Source organism: Haliotis rufescens, unplaced genomic scaffold, assembly GCF_023055435.1.
Source record: "Haliotis rufescens isolate VD_foot unplaced genomic scaffold, xgHalRufe1.0.p SCAF_4, whole genome shotgun sequence".
NCBI lineage: Eukaryota > Metazoa > Mollusca > Gastropoda > Lepetellida > Haliotidae > Haliotis > Haliotis rufescens.
Window position 1 is genome coordinate 51,892,174 of NW_025964112.1, and position 21,977 is coordinate 51,914,150.

Below are 21,977 nucleotides of genomic sequence, written 5' to 3' on the forward strand. Positions count from 1 at the left end.
TCGTCACTAGAATCGGATGTTTAAAAGAAATTTAAAAGAGTGTTTTTGACTTGAAGTTGTCTGTTATTTATTAAAGCAGGATATCCAAAATGGAATATATACAAGCCATGCAGTAGTCTGTTGTGTGGGTCATCTACAACTCCACCTCAGTTAAATGGCTGATTGTCAATAACGCTGATCAATTATTTGGACCCCAAAGACAGCATTGAAGCGAGCAATCACTGTATTTTTCATTGAATATAATAAAATAATACATCAACTGCTGACTTGTTGTATTCATGATAACCTATAATCATGATACGTATTGCATTCGCCTCAGTGTATTCGTTGCAGCCCTAATGAAGATTGGTATCAAACAATGTGTGATCTTTGGTTAATCCTTCTGACATCAGTCCCATATTTCATGACTGATGATTAATGAAGCTATGTAACAAAGAATGCATTTCAACATCCTTCTTGAGGACCTTATAGCGATGCTCTTGTCAACAAATCAGTTCAGATCAGAAAATACCCAACTTTCAGTCAAAGGGTCAGTTGTCAATATCATGTCATCCTGGTTTGTCATGCTTTCTGTTATTTAGTAAGTTTCTGATTGCTGTTAGTGTATTTAATATTAGACATACTATTATCTACGCTAGGAACCATTGTTACAAGGCAACTTACGACATGTCGTAATTTGGCATTGACTGGTGGTGGTACATCATTGGCGCCGCTGGTGCCGCCATGCCGCCATAGTGATGGTGGTACACTGGTCTTGGGTACTGCAAATAGGATATTATTGTTGTTATTTGCCTTATTTATTATCCAATAATGTTTTTATATTCTTGATGTTCAAGAGTGTTAATGCGGAAAATACTGTGTTAAGTGAGACTGTAAGCTGCAATTAATAATGAGCTGTTGCAAATTTCAGTTGTAATTTGCACTGAAGTGTTTTGATTGAAGTGTACATGCACATACAACCTCATTTCCATGTCACATCACCCATCCCTGGGTAAATTACTTTCCAGAAAGCTTCAATCAGGTGTATCTTCCTGAGGCAAGGGAGTTAACTGACCAATCAGGTTCCACCTCTTATATTACTTGCATTTGCTTAAAAAAAAACGACGGCGCCCAGTCAAGACAATCTGATCGATAATCAAAATCTATGTTGTGATAAAACCAGCCAGATTCCGCGAACTGCATCAAATCACGTGACAACCTTGATTAAAAACATGAAAAGATTTGGAAAATATCTGTCACACCCAGTTGATGGAACACAAGCTGTGCAAATCCTGCAATCGACCGAAATCTGCACGTCTGTTAATGAACCGGATGTAGATTTCATTACTCGATTTTGATTGGACTATGCATAGACTCATAATTCCAGTCTAAAAATAACTCCATAATCCAAGCCTTGTTTGGCAAGGGTGGAAACTGAAATTTTATATTCAGTTAACTCCCTTGCCTTGAGAAGATACATCCTATTTCAGGAAGCTCTTTCGTAAGTGTTATATTATATATACCGGTATTATATATAATATTGTATTGAAGTGCCAAGTTGGGGATCGGGGGATCTGCTTGACCTGTTCCTCTGTAAAATAGTGTTTATTGTCTCCTACATAGGTCAGAACAATATTATCCAAAATAATTACAGAAGAGGGTACTCTTGATGAGGTCAATATGCAAAAACAAGGACCCTCAGATCCGACCCCTGATCGAGGGTCCTTCATTTTGCATATTAAGTAACGATTCGTTTAATTGTACTGAAATATACTTTAAAGTTTCTAAAGCCTTTAATCTGTACTGTTTCATTGCAAACCATGAGATGTTACTACTAGAGGCAATCTTGTGTTCTAGCAATATTCATCATGTAACAAGTCAATTCTTTTAATGTGACAAGACAATATTCTAGGTCAGTCATGTGATTTGAGGATCTACATTGAAAGACAGTGTTTCGTCATGTGGTATGGTTTAATCAACGGAACTGCAAGATTCTTGATGTAGGTATAGCAAATGTTTTTGTGTTACGAATAGATTACTCCAAATATTACAAATGGGGAATTAAAAAAAACAATTTTGACTGAGAATATATAGCTTACAGTGTATGGCTCTGCAGCCGCCACTGGATACACCGGCTGCGGTGGTTGCTGGGGGGTCATGTTCTTGACCATCATCTGTTGCATCGCCATATGATGCATCTGGGCATTTTGCATCATCATCATGTCCATGAATTCTAAAACATGGAAAGGACGAAGATTAAAATGGGACTTACGGCTGGGGCTGGAGCGGCAGCAATTGGCGCGGGTAACGGTGCAGTTGCTGGCCCCTGGAGATTCCTCACCATCATCTGCTGCATCGCCATGTGATGCATTTGTGCATTTTGCATCATCATCATGTCCATGAATTCTACAAGAACATAATCACAAATGTCCATTTATGGTAAAAGAAAATGGCTGGTACCATTTGCTTGCAGTCAGCAGCTTGCTAGTAAGAGTTATCTCCCCTATACTGTTTTCATCATCATGTCCATGAATTCTACAAGAACATAATCACAAATGTCCATATATGGTAAAAGAAAATGGCTGGTACCATGTGCTTGCAGTCAGCAGCTTCCTAGTGAGAGTTATCTCCCCTATACTGTTTTGCCAAGCTCCTCACAGCGATATCCCGTTCGCGGAGCTCTCTATACTATTAGAATTGTTGTAAGGGTGACAAAATAAAAAAACCCCATAAAACAGACAAAAAATACAGTTTGTAGTGTTTCTTGGGATGTGAAAGAGTTACTTCCCCTCCCAGTTTTATATGTTTATGATTTTTTTATATCAGTTTACAAAGTAAAGATTTGTTTCCAAAACCAAATTTGTGATTTTTTTACACAGAATCCTTAAAAACCCCACTAACATCAATACTTTGACATACCATATCACCTGGCAATAAAAGACAAACCTGGAATAATAAGTGGATTCTTACCTCCCTTGTTAAAGAAAGTAGACTTTTCCTCTTTCCGTGGAGCCACCATGTCTAACGTCTGGAAATGTGGGACACTGGTGATTAGCGGGGAAGGGGAGGCCATGGCTGCGTAGGCTGGCTGTATAGCCGGCTGTATAGCCGGCTGGATGATTGCTGGGGGCGTGGCTATGGGAGGTAACTGGTATGTTTGAAAGGCTGGGAGTTCGGGCTGACGGTACTTGTGTTCAATCACATGCTTCACTTGAGACATATCTGCTGGTGCTACTGATACGGCTGCTACGCCTCCTGAACCTGGAAATATAATCATAAAAATAACACGAGACACATAAGTTCATATATACTGAACCAAACGGTAAGGATCATAAATATTTTTAGGGATATCATTTTGTGAAAACTGAGCACACAATTTCATAAAATTACCCCCCCCCCCCCCCTCCCCCCCCAGCCACAAGTTTCATAATCCTAAGTTTATTTTCAGTATACATACTCTGTATGTAGTACATACTTATCAAACTGGCTCCGATGTATGTACTTTAGACAGACAAAACAATTTGAAATAGATATGGTGTTTAAAACTTAATTACAAACTGAACTCTGGAAGGTACAGCTGGCACCAGAAATTGGTTGTTTAATATGAGTATGATTTTAAGCCATTGAGGCAGTGTGATATATTTCAACCAAGATTTGGCTTCACACATTATACCCATGGGGGAATAGAACTCGGGTCTTCGTTGTGACAAGCCAACGCATTAACCACAAGACTACCTGTACTTGACAGAAGATGTATACATCGAAGAGGATATATGAGGAAATAGGAATATGTTGTTAAGAACACTGTTAAATTACATGTGGGAGCATTGAACTGACGAGATAATACCAGAAAACAACATTAAGCGGTTCAAAGGAAATGACTCGTAGAAAGTTGGTGCACCAGACTGTGTTGAAGATCCAAAATGTTGTAGGCTAGCCTATAGTGTAGTGTAATCTATTTGTGGTGCTGCTGACAGCTAAAATAATGATAATAACACTAATAAAAACACTAATAATAATGATGATGATGATGATGATGACACCTCTGGACAATTACTGCTAGGAACACAGATATGTTGTGTAAGGCCAAGAGACATTACTGTGTATTCATGACATGTTAATCTGGATTATTTCAGTAGAAACCGTCCAGATTAACAGGTTTCACTCAGAATATATCTCTACTTGTCTTCATGTCTTTGAACTCACGATACAGTCCTTACCGGGCCTAAACAAATTCTAACACAATGAATAATGAGTTTATACATTAAACTTTAAAGAAGGTACTTTATACCCCAAAACATTCTTCAGGTAACCAAGAACACGGTGAAATGTACTTCAGTCAAAAGTTTAAAGAATAGCTATGGTTTTCAGAGGATATGATTCACAGACGTATGTCTTCAGCAGTGATGGGCATCTGAAAAGAAACTTCTATGATCCGTGATGTATAAGCAACAATGGTTTAGAGACCATGATCTTTGAGTGGCAGCAACCTGTGAAATTACAGCTTGAGAGAGTGGAAGCCACTATGTGAGTTACAGGAACCTAAGAGTGAGAGCCACCGGAGGTTTCAGACACCATGCCCTGTAATGTTGCTCAGTGCAGACCTCGCATGCAGGGTTGAGACACCGTGCTCTGTGAAGTAGTGACCAGTGCAGACCTGGCATGCAGGGTTGAGACACCGTGCTCTGTGAAGTAGTGACCAGTGCAGACCTGGCATGCAGGTTTGAGACACCGTGCCCTGTGAAGTAGTGCCCAGTGCAGACCTGGCATGCAGGGTTGAGACACCTTGCTCTGTGAAGTAGTGCCCAGTGCAGACCTGGCATGCAGGGTTGAGACACCGTGCCCTGTGAAGTAGTGACCAGTGCAGACCTGACATGCAGGGTTGAGACACCGTGCCCTGTGAAGTAGTGACCAGTGCAGACCTGCCATGCAGGTTTAAGAGTTCTTCCTACCGGCAGCATTATTCCCCTCGGCAGGGGCTGGACGGTGGGGACTGGGAGCACTCCGGGGGGCCTGGTGCATGCACCCTGGTCCTGGGATTATAACACAGTGAGAAACATCAAACAAGCCTGCACCATTTTCTTACCCTAACATCACTGCATGCTAAACAGATGACTCAGAGTGTTACAAACTAGAACAAACATAATCCTAAGGGACCGGTCAGTTATTACTGGGGTGGGGCGGGAGGGTAGGCTCAGAGGTTTTTGATGCACTTAAGTACTGAAAATATTTACCCTCCCCTAATGCTCGTCATATTTTTAAATGATACTCTCCCTGTCCTTGTTTACGTTTACAATGACCTCCCGAAAAAACAAAATGCAAAAAGCACTTCATATCTTAGTATAAAATGTCAATTTGTTCATGATACTCACAAATATGTGTATTATGTTTTATGACCCTAGAGGCTGTCATATTTTTTGGAACCCTCCCCTTATTCCTTCTGACCCACCCACCCCATATAATAAATGACCGATCCTTAATATGAACTAAGTTGGCTGTCATAACGTCACGAAAACTAATCGGAAATAAGACATTAGTGATGTTGGTAGGCCAGAACTATTATTATACTATTGAACTGATGTTCTTGGTAAAAAAGAGCGAGGCAAAAAACAAAACAAAACAGAAATAACTTTTTGTTCATGGTTGATATATGGTCAATTCAATTAAGAACAGAATGACGCAAATTTTGTTTCTAAACATCTTGCTTCCTTTCAATCATTTTTCATTTGCAAAATTGTAAGTAGGTTAGTTCATCAAACAATTGCAAGAAGACAAATTGTCTGGCCTAACTTGAAAAGATAAAGATAATTTTAGTTATTATTAGGGTTATCTGATTCTACGTTAGATAAAAAACAAATTAATAAATGTTGGTGTGCTAATGTTCATCTCCCCGTGAAGATCCGGGTTAGAAAAAGTCTTGCCATAAAAGGCGATAATGCATGTCGTAAGAGGCGACTAACGGGATTTGGCTGTCAGACTCGCTGACTTGGTTGATGTATGTCATCATTTCCCAACTGCGTAGATTAAAGATGTCATTGACTGAATTGTCTGGTCCAGGCTCAATTATTTACAGACTACTGTCACATGGCTCGAATATTGCTGAGTGCGGCATTAAACAACAAACAAACAAATAAACATACAAACTTGCATCTCATCACAGAGATACAATGTTTTGTTCGTTGATGATGGTTAATAAGACGTTAGGGCAGTCACCTCGGTTGTGGGTGACGTGACGGTAGTGGCAGTGCCGATGTAGATCTGGTAATGAAAGTCGTGACGGTGGGGGTGGAAGGGGGTCAGGTGTGAAGCGACGTCGCTCGGAGTGCGATCTTGGACGATTGAAATCGGAAATTTGTTCTTGCTGAAAAGACAAATTCACATATTTCCTGTTTGAAAAGATGTTTATGGCAATAATCACTACATAAAAGCCCTCATTTCCATTCATATAGGCCCTTACTCACCCCAGGGAAGAATGCTTACCAATACCCTTGGCACTTTGAAGGCACATTAAAAACAGATGGAAATGGGGTAGGTACACGCACGGAGTGACATGAGTGAGTGGGTTAAAATTTAAAGTCACAGCAATGTTTCAGCGATCTAGTGGCGAGAACAAGTAATACATCAATAATAAAAACCAGTAGACGATGGACAGTAAAATAACTAGAGTATCACAGATGTGTAATTAAAACAAGTAGGTAAGATAAGGCTGTACACAACAATATATTATAAAATATGGGCTATAGATCATCAGCAACCAAAGACCATCGCTCTAGGGACCATTGGGACTCCTCTGCTACCTGCATGGTTACCCGCAGTATTAAAACCATCTATCTGAACACTGGCGATTGCTGGACAGTTAGTCTAAATGATGTGGTCTGCTTGAATGTAGCTTGGATTGTCGATTAAAAAACCCTGATACATGTATCTCACATGATTGAAAAAAACATACCAGGACAACTCTGAGCAGGGTTCGAAATTAAGTCTGCTACTCAATGATTATAAATGAGGAAGGTCTAGTGACATTTCCTTGTGGACTACCTTTTTACCATCAAGTAGATGGCCACTCTGTAGCAGATAATTCGGGCAGATTAGTAAATATGAAACTTAATTTCTAACCCTGATGACACTATGGCTTTCAGAATAAGATTTTGAAGAACACAAAATAAATAATGAATAGAACATTTGTGTTTTCCTGTCAAATAACATTATCTCTTGACCTGACAATGTTCAAATTGAAAATGTCAAATTTGTCAGGTCACAAAAACATACATATCCTCAGTACGTTAGTCTTGTCTACGTACTCGTATTCTGTCTATAAGCTCCTGCCTCCTTAGCATAGCCTGCTGAATCTTCAGCTGGTCTACATTCTCATCACTACCTGCAACACACAACACATTGACATGTAATGCAGCCTCCACAAACCCTGAACAATGCTTGCACCGCTGTCTACATTAACACGAGAAGTAAGATTGTGTCATATAATTAAAATATAATCAATTGAAAAGAAAATACATATTTTAAAATATAATATTCAAAATGTACATGAAACCAAATAAAAATACTACTTAAAAATAACAAACATTTAAATAATTGAAAAACAAGTACATATTTAAAAACATATATAATGAAAATTCCTCTGAAACTATAATAAGAGTAAATAGCACAACTTTGTAAAATCTATTTAACTTGCACTGTAATACGATGATATTTTAAATATATAACACCTTATTCACTCATCAGTCAAGAACAATCAAATTCAAACCATTAAGAAGTATTTCTTTCCAAGATACACCTTAAATCTTACCCCGACCTCTAGTTGGTTTTGTTTGTTTCATTGTTCCAGCTTATGTGTTACCTAGCTACTTCTGTTATCATTCATACACCTCAATCGATCAGGTAAAAAATGTAATCAATTATTGGGATACAAGTTGAAGTAACCAAACTCGATTTGAAAAACACTTAATCACTAAGAATCTATAAAACTAGTTACCTGATGCTGTGAGTATATGTTTCGTTGTTCAGATCAAGGGACATCAAAGAAATGTATGTGTGTAGTGAGGCAGTTTACCTCCTAGGAACTGACTTATCAACTCTATTAACTGTCATTTGTGCCCTGATATAGATACAGGATTAAAGGAGGGAAAGGTCAAAGTCCTAGAAAGGTGTTCTTTTACACTATTTGATATAGACTAACTATAAAACAACATAATTGATTCTATTCTGAGACTACATATTGCCGTTGGTTGACAGCCTGTTCATTTTAATGTCAAAGAGTGCCACTAGGGGTATTATAATTATAAAACATTCCAAGACAGCTATGTTATTTCATGCGGCGTGTTTGCTAATTAACTTTTCATATTCTTCCTGATGGTGAAATTTCACTTCAGCATAGTAGCTGGACAATAAAGATAAAAATAAATCTGATAATCTTAAAGACTAGTGCAATGTTTCATAGGTCTCCGTTTTTATTTGAATTCTGAAACACAAAAATGTTAATGCTCACTTGAAACACTGGAAGGTCTGTGTTGTAATTTGTCTCTTTCATTTGCAAGTTTCTGAAACAAGAGATATTTCTATTACAAAAGTTGCCCATATAATAAAATTACATTTCTGAAACAAAAAGGTATTCTGAAAAAAGAGAACGAAATAACAATAAAACAGAATTGTCTGAGAGTTAAAAAGCAACTGAAAAATAAATCACATCATCAGCATGTTTCTCATGCACAAACGACCTTCAGAACAGATAGAAGTGTTGAGTAAACAAAACTCATTAGCAGCCAATGGAAGTTAACACCATTTTCCAAAATGGCTGCCACTTTTCTTCCAGAACACGTAAGGCCGAAAAAAACCTTTTTAAGTTACAAAAAGACATAAAACTGATCGTAAAAGAACAGCTATCAAAGAAATACAAGTGATGTACCTTGTGTTGAGTTCCGTGTATGATAAATATAAGGAGAAACAGTTTCACACCTAGCAGGAGTATCAGGTCGCGGATTACATTAAAGTGGCAACTGATTGTCACGTCTTAACAGCGTTGTCGAGGATATACACACATGATCATCTCTTATATCAAGATAAAGCAACAATGGCGATCGATGTGTAACTATCAGATTAAAAGTTTAAGAGCTTACCTTGACATTTTAGCAATCATAGTTAGGAGGCTAGACTATTGGAATTGCAGGCCCGCCATGTTTAATATAACCGTTCGTCTTAGAGACTCACAAGTTCTATAACAAATAAGGAAAACACAGTGTCGTTATGACGACCCCTTTCACCACGTACGGTGTGGCCCATCAATAGAACCTGTATACAAATAGCTCTATCCAGAACGTTTAGGTCTGACTGTGGCAAGGGGTCAATTCTTCAGTAGTTAATTGTGTGGTATTGAAAGGAATTCGCCTACCACCACTACTAAACAAACATTATGCATTTCTCTGATCTGTCAACGTTGTCAGTTGGTGTTATTGACAATACTGATTCGCTGCCGATCTCTGCGGTGGATTGTTGACGATAATGGAAGACATTCGGAATAAAGGCAACACTTTGAGAAGACTCACCTATGTTTGACTAAGAGGAGAGTTGACTTGCGTTGACTTATTACAATGTCAGAAAGCCTATTAACTTGTTCAGTGCTGCTACCAGAGCTTGTCAACCATAGCTATTTCAGTTAAATTCTGTTTGACAAATCACTGAAGTTTGCTAGACTTGAACTTTCTTTAGTTAACACTGCCTATAGAATATGCGAATTAGATCATGGCTTTTTCACTTAGAGCATGGATTCAGTGTATCCTGTTTTCACTGGTTACTTCTATTCAGGTTTTTTGAGACAGGTGGCGCTGTCAGTAAGAATTTATATCCAGTTTAGGATGGTAATGGATTGACAACACTTAGTTGATCAGTTTGTACAAAGAGTGGATGAGTGTGGTTTTACGCCGCTTTTAGCAATATTTCCGAAATGGGCTTCCCACATTGTACCCATGTGGGGAATCGCACCCGGGTCTTCGGCGTGACAAGCGAACGCTTCAACCTCTTAGCACAAAGAATAGATGGCGTGTATTAGATGGAAGTGGTGGGTAATGCAGATTATGTATTATTCAGGGAGTGGGATTCATGCTTCAAGAAATACCATTGTTTTGTTTTATAGAAGGAGCTGAACATTTGTTTGGAATCCACAACATTATTTTTCAGAAAATCCTGCATGTTCAGTGAATGATTTTTGGTTGTGTGTAAATACTTTAGGACAAATGATTTTCCCCCAGCATTTTCGGGAACAGATGATTAAAAAATAAAAATCCAGCCCCCCATGCTTGATAATTAAATTTTTCGCCTTTACCGGTGTGAAAGAACATTATCATAAAGGGGTATCTCAAATGAGTGCGTGAGTGATATTTCAGCAATATCAGAACACCATAAATTGGCTTCGCTCATTGTTCTCATATGGGGTATTGAAGCAATGCCTTCGGCGTCACGAGCGAACGCTCTAACCACTAGACTACCCGATCACCCCTTTATCACATATGACAGCTTACGTTTAGGCCAAAGTTTTGTGTTAATTTGAGTAATAAGTTTATTTCTGGTTAAAAATAGTGACATTTCTGAAAAATGCTTTGAAAAGTATTTCAGTTATATCAGCTTGTCAGCTGGATGTGGGAGAAAAGCTCACCGTAACAGAGGTCTTAAACGTGTCTTTGAAATAGAAGAGGTTTTCAGATGAAATATAGCGGCAATAATATTGAGTTAATTGAACAATGGTTCTAGATACATACTCAAAATATTATATATTACTTTGTTCAGAATGATTGATTGATTGAGTGAGTGAGTGAGTTTGTTTTAACACTGTATTGAACAGTATTTCATTTACAGCAAATTCACGTGGGAGTGAGTGAGTGTGTTTAATATAAGCCACTTCAAGCAATTTTCCAGCAATATCACAACAGGGGACAACCACAATTTGCTTCATACATTGAATCAGATTAGGGAATCGAACCCAGAAATTCAGTTTTTCAACAGTTAAAACATCTATTTTTAAAAATATCCCCAACAGATTCTGTTTAACTTATGATAATTCTTTAAAGTCTTACAGTTTCGAAGTACAAAATATAAATCAAACATTTCTCCACAGGATCTGACATGTCACATTGTTGAGTACCGAACAAACCATTCCCTTGAAACAAATCAGGATAAGTCCTCAAGACACATACATGAATCCAAAATATAATGGTAAATCCTCAAACCTAATGAATTATGGTGACACCAGATAAGAATCCATTTCTAGAAGCCGACTTGTAGTTTGTCCTCAACTCATAGTGAACAGTCCAGATCTGAACAGGCTCTGTTCCCTAGTCACACAAACCTGAATCTGGTCGCCTTCCAAACAGTCAGGAACTTTTTCTCCCACCCTATAATACGCTTATTCCTATCCATTAAAGCGAAACGTACACTCACAATTCAACACTGGTCTCTATTCATACAATACTGTGGCATGCAAATTTATTGGGCTTACCTTTATTGATATTCATAAAACAGGACTTGCAATCGTAAACAAAATGTGCCTTTGTACAGGACAAAAGGCTCCATGCCAACACGGCTTAGGGCCCCACAATTCTCCCAATCCAGCACCTATACAAATAAGCTGGTCACATTATGTTTCTGGGTTTGAATACAGGTTTGGAAGTCAGACTGGGCATGCTTCAAGGAGATATACTTGATGCAGGTCTGTGTATGCAATACACTGGGAGGGGCACATACGATTTGTTAATGGAAGACTTTAGTTCACTTGCGAAAACTTTCTAGTTCAAGAACGAAATATTTGTTGACCCCTTTACACTATGTTATAACTTAGAGTTGTCAACAAAATCTTCTGTCTGTATCCAAATCCTTCTATGAATCATTGACTATATTCTTTTGGTCTTGATAAACACTGAACCACCATTTAAAATCAGTTAAGGTTAGATAAAACAAATACGTTGAAGATACTTCGCTGAAGTTTTCAAAGTTAATTCTGTTTCTAATAGTGATTTAATTAGAGAAATGGTAACTACTGACTTAGCTGGTCATATGCACATCCTTCCTCCACCAAATACCTCACTCACAAATACACACATCCTCCCTCCGCCAAATACCTCACTCACATATACATACATACACACATCCTCCCTCCGCCAAATACCTCACTCACATAAACATACATCCTTCCTCCACCAAATACCTCACTCACATAAACATATATCCTCCCTCCGCCAGATACCTCACTCACAAATACACAAATCCCTCCTCCAAATACCTCAAGTACATATACACACATCCTCCCTCCGCCAAATACCTCACTCACATATACATACATCCTCCCTCCGCCAAATACCTCACTCACATATACATACATCCTCCCTCCGCCAGATACCTCACTCACATATACATACATACATCCTCTGCCAAATACCTCATTAACATATACACACATACATCCTCTGCCAAATACCTCATTCACATATACACACATCCTTCCTCCGCCAAATACCTCACTCACATATACACACATCCTCCCTCCGCCAAATACCTCACTCACATATACATACATCCTTCCTCCACCAAATACAACACGTACATATACACAAATCACTCCTCCAAATACCTCACTCACATATACACACACCCTGCCTCCACCAAATACCTCACTCACATATACATACATACATACAAACATCCTTCCTCTGCCAAATACCTCACTCACATATACACAAATCCCTCCTCCAAATACCTCAAGTACATATACACACATCCTTCCTCCACCAAATACCCCACTCACATATACATACATCCTCCCTCCGCCAAATACCTCACTCACATATACATACATACATCCTTCCTCTGCCAAATACCTCACTCACATATACACACATCCTTCCTCCACCAAATACCTCACTCACATATACACACATCCTTCCCCCACCAAATACCTCACTCACATATACACACATCCTTCCTCTGTCAAATGCCTCACTCACATAAACATACATCCTTCCTCCACCAAATACCTCACTCACATATACATACATCCGTCCTCCACCAAATACCTCACTCACATATACATACATCCTTCCTCTGTCAAATACCTCACTCACATAAACACACATCCTTCCTCCACAAAATACCTCACTCACATATACATACATACATACATACATACATACATACATACATACATACATACATACATACATACAAACATCCTTCCTCCACCAAATACCTCACTCACATATACACTCACCCCTGCTAAATACACCACTCACATATACACACATCCTTCCTCCACCAAATACCTCACTCACATATCCATACATCCGTCCTCCACCAAATACCTCACTCACATAAACACACATACTTCCTCCACAAAATACCTCACTCACATATACATACATACATACATACATACATACATACATACATACATACATACATACATACATACATACATACATACATACATACATACATACATACATCCTTCCTCCACCAAATACCTCACTCACATATACACTCACCCCTGCCAAATACACCACTCACATATACACACATCCTTCCTCCACCAAATACCTCACTCACATATACACACGTCCTTCCTCTGTCAAATGCCTCACTAACATATACACACATCCTTCCTCCACCAAATACCTCACTCACATAAACATACATTCATCCTCTGTCAAATACGTCACTCACATATACACACACCCTTCCTCCACCAAATACCTCACTCACATATGCATACATCCTTCCTCCACCAAATACCTCACTCACATCCTTCCTCCACAAAATACCTCACTCACATATACATACATACATACAAACATCCTTCCTCCACCAAATACCTCACTCACATATACACTGCCCCCTGCCAAATACATCACTCACATATACACACATCCTTCCTCCACCAAATACTTCACTCACATATACAAACATCCTTCCTCCACCAAATACTTCACTCACATATACAAACATCCTTCCTCCACCAAATACCTCACTCACATATACATACATCCTTCCTCCACCAAATACTTCACTCACATAAACACTCATCCTTCCTCCACAAAATACCTCACTCACATATACAAACATCCTTCCTCCACCAAATACTTCACTCACATATACACACATCCTTCCTCCACCAAATACATCACTCACATATACACACATCCTTCCTCCACCAAATACTTCACTCACATATACAAACATCCTTCCTCCACCAAATACTTCACTCACATATACACACATCCTTCCTCCACCAAATACTTCACTCACATATACACACATCCTTCCTCCACCAAATACTTCACTCACATATACACACATCCTTCCTCCACCAAATACTTCACTCACATATACACACATCCTTCCTCCACCAAATACTTCACTCACATATACACACATCCTTCCTCCACCAAATACTTCACTCACATATACACACATCCTTCCTCCACCAAATACTTCACTCACATATACACACCCCCCTCCCCCCCCCCCCCCCCCCCCGGTTATTTACTTCACTCATATATACTCATACACACACACCCCTGCCAGATACCTCAATCGGTTATACATAAATCCTACATTGACGGCAGATCACTATACCGTTGGTCATGTTGGGAATTGGTCTCACTATCAACCAATAACACCTACCTTGTAAATACAATATAAAACGCCAATGCCAATGTCAATTACCAGTCTCAATTATCAAACAGATTCCATTGGGCGTAAAAGGCACAATAGCAGTGAACAAAATGAAAATGGATCACTGAAAATCAGTGATGACACGAAGTGTCTTCCACCCAACGCTCACATAATTTGCATAGAAAAGTTTTTGGTGTTGGCTGATGCCGCACGTCAGTACTGCCATATGGCGGCGGCCTGTAAACAATAAAGTCTTGACCAGACAATCCAGTGACAATAGACCAGACAATCCAGTGAAAGAATTCATTCACACACATTTGAACAAATTGAAATACCAAAGTAATCTTAACTGTACTTTGTTTTGTATTACAATTTGTATGATGAGTTTAAAAGATCAAAATGCCATTGCCATTCATGGAATATGTACTGTAGTTTCATCTATGGCTATCAGTGATAAGTCTTAGACATAAGTACAAAGTCTTGCTGTTTTATTTTTTTGCATATCGATCCTCAGCCAAACAGCTGGATCCAGATTCAATGGTTGCAATCTTTTACTTCAGGGCAGATCCATGAAGATCCGGGGTAGAACAGGTCTTCAGCAACCCAAGCTCGGCATTGAAGGCACCTATGCTTGTCGAAAGAGGTGACTAACGTGGGCGGGTAGTCAGGCTCGCTGACTTGGGTGATGCATGTCATTGTATCCCAATTGCGTGGATCGATGTTCATGATGTCAATCACTTGATTGTCTGGTCCAGACTTGATTATTTATAGATCGCCGTCATAAAGCTGTAATATTGCTGAGTGTGGCGTTAAACAACAAAAACACAAACGAAACTTCAGGGCATACTTTCAACATAGACGAGTACACATATTATAAGCGTCCAACAAATATGTCTGACAACTATCTGGTATAAGTGAGTGAGTGAGTACGGTTTTACGCCGCCTTAGCAATATTCCAGCAATATCACGGCGGGGGACACCAGAAATGGGCTTCACACACTGTACCCATGTCGGGAATCGAACCCGGAACTTCGCGAACGCTTTAAACACTAGGCTATCAGACCGCCCCATCTGGTATAAGCAATTGTAACCCAGGCATACATAAAAAACCAAAAGAATCCCCCAAATCATCAAAAAACTTACAATAGCATCTTGACACAAATTCTATTCTTACATGAAACACCTTTCAATTGTGTCCTCACATCAATCCCATCCTTACATCAACACCTCACCATTAAACAGAAATACTATCCCTACTCAAAACTCATTTCCTAAAGCAAACTACATAGAGTAGCGCCCAACCCTTAAAACGAGGCTTATTTAAGGATTAACCCCTCCCCACAGTAGAACAAAGCACACCACATGTTTGTCATTTATGCATTAAAACATGCTGGTTGCGGGGATTTCGTTTGGTGGCAGACAAGCCCTACCTCTGCCAAGCTATCTGATTTAGATTCACAATGAAGTCCACAAACGAACTGACCTCACCTTCCTGTAATACCTTCAGCACAACCACCACTGATCCTCGCCGAAGTCCTCCCAACACTGGAATGACTTTCTAATCAAGCACCTTTTCTTATAAAGTCACCTTCATTTCCTACAATCCTAACTGGCCTTTTCTTCTGTCCCGGCGGTTAATTTACAGCCAGAAAGAATCAACACAATACGGGTGTATAGTGTTAAGAGTCCATAGGCTCGCTGACACTGTGAAATCCAGTTCATCATATATCAACTGCCAACTTTCCACTAAGTCAGCATTGAAGTGTTTGAGTGGGCTAATCGTTGACAATCTAACCACAGAAGTTCATTTCATGCTAATGCGTAAACAACAATAGACTGTTTGAGTGATATATATGGCATTTTGAAGTTATCCATGGATTTTTGTCCCAATATGTGGGACCACCACCGTGGTCTAGTGGAAAAAGTCCGCCCGGAGAACAGAAGGCCGGGGGTTCAATCCCCGGCCGCATCATACCAAAAGACGTTAAAAGATGGTACTTGTTGTTACCCTGGCGCTCGGCATGAAGGGGGCTAAAAAGACTCAGCGGCTCGGAGTCAATATACTGTCTCTGAGTGGGGTATTAAAGATAAACTGCGGCATGGTATCACAGTGGGCTAGCACTATAATATCGGCATTACACCGGACTAGAACAAGCAGCTATACACACACACGAGCATGCATGTCGCTATATAAGTGCAATAATCTTGCACGTGACGTTAAGTTCCATTCACCTCACATCATCAATTAAGATTATTTTAGATCCTGTTTTTATTATGTTTGTGAGTCACTGAACGAAAAGGTATGAGTAGGCTGAAAGGGATAGAGGCCTCATTGGTAGGGTGTCATTATTGATTTTGACACTTCAATGAAAGGTTATCAAATCTCTCTCAGCAACTACAATTGTTGATTTTCATTTCCACAGTTACATGTTAGCTCTCTACTCTTTCTTTAATGCAGTATTGGTGATCAGATTGGGAATGCGTCGTCTACAGTGTGATGAACGTCTAAGCGCTATTGACATGCTCCAAACTGGTAGAATTCAGCGAGAGGTCGCCAATATGTTAAATGGGTGATTTGTAGACTTTGGACACAAAATGTTAATGATTGGCCCAATACAGGATTGATTTATAAGAATAAAAGCGACAAACCCCTTTTCATATTCATAAGAAAACCTCCACCAAAAGCAGGTTCGATTGTATGATCCCTACTATATCATGAGTCTGTGTTTATGAATCAGAATCCAATAAGTGATGATTCCAGGCTTGAAGAAAGTCAGCATGTTCAGCGACCACGTGTTGTACCGCCGTCAACAAGTCAACATGTTCAGCGACCACGTGTTGTACCGCCGTCAACAAGTCAGCATGTTCAGCGACCACGTGTTGTACCGCCGTCAACAAGTCAGCATGTTCAGCGACCACGCGTTGTACCGCCGTCAACAAGTCAGCATGTTCAGCGACCACGTGTTGTACCGCCGTCAACAAGTCAACATGTTCAGCGACCACGTGTTGTACCGCCGTCAACAAGTCAGCATGTTCAGCGACCACGTGTTGTACCGCCGTCAACAAGTCAGCATGTTCAGCGACCACGTGTTGTACCGCCGTCAACAAGTCAGCATGTTCAGCGACCACGTGTTGTACCGCCGTCAACAAGTCAGCATGTTCAGCGACCACGTGTTGTACCGCCGTCAACAAGTCAGCATGTTCAGCGACCACGTGTTGTACCGCCGTCAACAAGTCAACATGTTCAGCGACCACGTGTTGTACCGCCGTCAACAAGTCAGCATGTTCAGCGACCACGTGTTGTACCGCCGTCAACAAGTCAACATGTTCAGCGACCACGTGTTGTACCGCCGTCAACAAGTCAGCATGTTCAGCGACCACGTGTTGTACCGCCGTCAACAAGTCAGCATGTTCAGCGACCACGTGTTGTACCGCCGTCAACAAGTCAGCATGTTCAGCGACCACGTGTTGTACCGCCGTCAACAAGTCAGCATGTTCAGCGACCACGTGTTGTACCGCCGTCAACAAGTCAGCATGTTCAGCGACCACGTGTTGTACCGCCGTCAACAAGTCAACATGTTCAGCGACCACGTGTTGTACCGCCGTCAACAAGTCAACATGTTCAGCGACCACGTGTTGTACCGCCGTCAACAAGTCAGCATGTTCAGCGACCACGTGTTGTACCGCCGTCAACAAGTCAACATGTTCAGCGACCACGTGTTGTACCGCCGTCAACAAGTCAACATGTTCAGCGACCACGTGTTGTACCGCCGTCAACAAGTCAGCATGTTCAGCGACCACGTGTTGTACCGCCGTCAACAAGTCAACATGTTCAGCGACCACGTGTTGTACCGCCGTCAACAAGTCAGCATGTTCAGCGACCACGTGTTGTACCGCCGTCAACAAGTCAGCATGTTCAGCGACCACGTGTTGTACCGCCGTCAACAAGTCAACATGTTCAGCGACCACGTGTTGTACCGCCGTCAACAAGTCAGCATGTTCAGCGACCACGTGTTGTACCGCCGTCAACAAGTCAGCATGTTCAGCGACCACGTGTTGTACCGCCGTCAACAAGTCAACATAGTCTAGCCAGGCGCCAATGGTGTTGTACAATGTTTTAAGATGAGTCGAGGTGCACCCTGGACTTTCTGGACCAGTGATAACTCTACTTTCACACAAACAAACAGATTAAAACACATTGACAAATGATAAACAGATGAAGCTGCTTAGAACTCTGGGTGTTATCAATCTCATTGAAGAGGTAGTAGCAAACTCTCTAAACTACAACAGTTACTGTTTATAATCTAACCTTGGGGAAATGACATTCACGAAGTTCAAAGATGGATCTTCTAATTGACACACTCCAATTAAAAAGAGCATACCTAAACATTTTTATGAAAGCCCCATGCACACTTGAAACCTTTTTTTTACCCCTTTACATTATAAATAGCATTAACAGTAACATGTCAGGCGTCTAGGAAACAGATAGTTTGACCAATGAGCACCAAAGGGCTGATGGGAGGTGGTTGATTAGTTCTGCGCCTCACATAACAAGACTTAATTGTGTGTAAGCTGTGTTGGGTTTGTCAGAGAGCATTTGTTTTCTATATATGAACACGTCCTTGACCAATGCTGTCCTTTAGTAGAATTAAGTAGCTAGGGTTCAGATATTTCATGGAAATCCATCTTTGGTTTCAAACGTGCTCATAGTTTTTGAAAATGAATCACACTTTTTCATATGTTATAGCCACAGCTCTCTGTGCGTGGTGTTGTAAGTCATAATAATCTTCAGAAAGATTGGAAGTACCTAGTCATTTGAATGACTTCATTCAATTTTAAAAATAATTTAAATATTTTAAATTTGCCAATTTACATGTACCATAGAGGGCCCTGATCACTCCTCAACCATTTACAAAGTTTACTGTACAAAAAAAGAAGAAAGGTTGTAAACTGGGTTTTTTTCTTCTAAAAGACATAAAATATTCATGTTCAAATGCAAGTCTGCATACATAGTGAATACGAACGTATTAAAGTGTATGTTCCCATATACATGATGGGTACAATGTGTGAAGCCCATTTCTGGTGTCCCCCGCCGTGATATTGCTGGAATATTGCTAAAAGCGGCGTAAAATCAAACTAACTCACTCACTCACCATATACATGAGTGCATGATCAAATAGATTACAAGAAACTATTGCATGAATCACTTATTACAATACTGGGTTGTGATCAGAAACAACATACATGTACAGTAAACTACGGTTATAACGAACACGCTTATAACGAACTGACGGATATAACGAACTACCTTTTTGGTCCCGATAATTAGCTGTATTATGCTGTATATATGCTTATAACGAACTACGGTTATAACGAACTAAAATTAGTAGTCCCTTTGAGTTCGTTATAACCGTAGTTCGTTATAACCGTACTTTAATGTATATTGCCAGACACAGTTTATTGTCCAGGTGTTGGATCTAAATTCTCTTTTCAACATTAAAATCAATTTTGACTCAAACCTATAATTATTACTGATACAAAACTGTTTATAGAATAATTGTTAATTTACCTTTTTAATGCATAATCTTAAAAAGAAATCAACACCTTGTTTCTTATGCATCTATCATCAAAATGTATTCCCCTACCTTAAGTAATTTAATTTAATAATTGGAATAGGTGAAGTGAAATGGGGTTTAGCATCGCGTTCAAGGTAGGTAATCGCACTAATGTAGCATCGTAAATGCATTCATGCATGCGTGCGTGCGTGCGTGCGTGCGTGCGTGCGTGCGTGTGTATGTGTGTGTGTGTCTGCTTGCACTAGCCTGGACTAATGCCAGTTTGATTGTGCTAGGCTGCTGGCCCACTGAGATATCATACAATGGTTAAACATGGATACCCCACTCAGACACAGTATAAACAGTACACTGACTCTGGTCTGATCCATACTTGTTTTATACCCTTAACGACGAGTGACAGGCAGGGTAACAACAAGTACCATCTTTCAACACATTTTGGTACGACACAGCCAGGGATCAAACCACCGACTTTCTTTTCTCTGAACTTGATAATCAAAAGTGGTAAGGGAATTATATTACACTACTTTCATAACAACTTTTCACATATTAATAATATTAAACGAGTAATATATAAATAATCCCACATTTTGTTATCGACCCCAGAGTAAGGTTAAATTTTACTCAACTATTTTCTTTGTAGACAAACGAGAAGCATAGTCACCTGTTACGGCAAGCATGGGTTGCTGAAGACAAATTCTAACCGGGATCTTTACGGCTCCAGTAGCCAATAACACTACACACAGATAATGTCAAGCACACACGCACTAACGTTAACTCCAATAATGCACGCCAGGAAAGGCGAGTTACGAGGTACCCCATGGGGGTTAAACGGTAGTTCTCGTTAGCTGGTTTAATAAAGTCAGTCTTATAGTAGACAGTGTCTCTGTTTGAGCACAGATAGATGATGTTGGTGACTGTACATGGGTGAACAATAGATGCCTATTATCTCTTCTAATGGTATGGGCTTCCCTGACGACAACGGAGTATGTTTGTACAACATCTATTTCTTAACATGGCTGATAAGAAGTAATGATATCCTGGCAACACCCTACCATTACCTATATATTTTTGACAATATATGTAGGTTTGGTTTCTTTATGATCCAATATTAAATTAAATTGATTATCATTAATAAATGATAAATAAATTAGTCGTACGAATGTACTGTTAAAACGTGTTACTGTTACAAGTTACAATGCTTCATACTAATACAAGTCGATCCAGGGCAGCTACATTTGTAAATAGTTGTATGACTAATACTATTTACTATTCTTGTCTTGCAGTTACCTTCTGTGGGTCTGTGTTGACAATAAAGAGTAAACTGGCTTTCTAAGGCTACATGGTGTTTAGAGTTACCTCCCTTCAATTGACTCAGTGCAGGTTGAGAAAGCTTCTTGAGGACGATGTCAGTTATTGACATTTAGATTGAGACCAGAGTGAAACTACTTCGCAATATACAAGGTCATCAAACGACACTACTCGCCTTGTTGGATGAGTGAGGCATTGTAAAATATCTCACGTGGTCCTGTTTACAGCATGCTGTTAGATATTAGTTGTAGTTAAGCAACGTTGGTCGCCGAGAATATTTGGATGGGTGATCACGTTCGCCAGATTGACTCGTGAGAGTTTTTAGGGCTTCGGTCCTGCCCCACACTGCAGCTTGTGTATCGCCTTTAGTGTCTCCTAGGGCAAGTGACTTTGTTCGAAATGTGCCCCTGTTCACCCAGCAGTGAATGGGTACCAGGTAGGAAG

The 21,977-nt window shown here is 39.9% G+C and overlaps 1 protein-coding gene across 7 annotated transcripts in view; it reads right to left on the reverse strand.

Annotated features, from left to right (window-relative positions):
* Positions 1 to 21,977, reverse strand: part of LOC124152445 — a 73,802-nt gene that overhangs the window by 21,661 nt on the left and 30,164 nt on the right. For 2 of the 7 annotated variants that reach the window (XM_048382239.1, XM_048382244.1), the window contains exons 2-7: positions 8,483 to 8,534; positions 7,281 to 7,357; positions 6,193 to 6,340; positions 2,950 to 3,240; positions 2,079 to 2,212; positions 664 to 761 (exon numbers count right to left, since the gene is read on the reverse strand). In XM_048382239.1, the coding sequence (XP_048238196.1) occupies positions 664 to 761; positions 2,079 to 2,212; positions 2,950 to 3,240; positions 6,193 to 6,340; positions 7,281 to 7,357; positions 8,483 to 8,534 (800 nt within the window). Of the gene's footprint in view, positions 1 to 663; positions 762 to 2,078; positions 2,213 to 2,251; positions 2,386 to 2,497; positions 2,515 to 2,949; positions 3,241 to 6,192; positions 6,341 to 7,280; positions 7,358 to 8,482; positions 8,535 to 9,110; positions 9,220 to 11,213; positions 11,364 to 21,977 lie in introns of those variants that run through there. The other 5 variants (XM_048382243.1, XM_048382242.1, XM_048382246.1 and 2 more) reach the window with 5 other exon arrangements.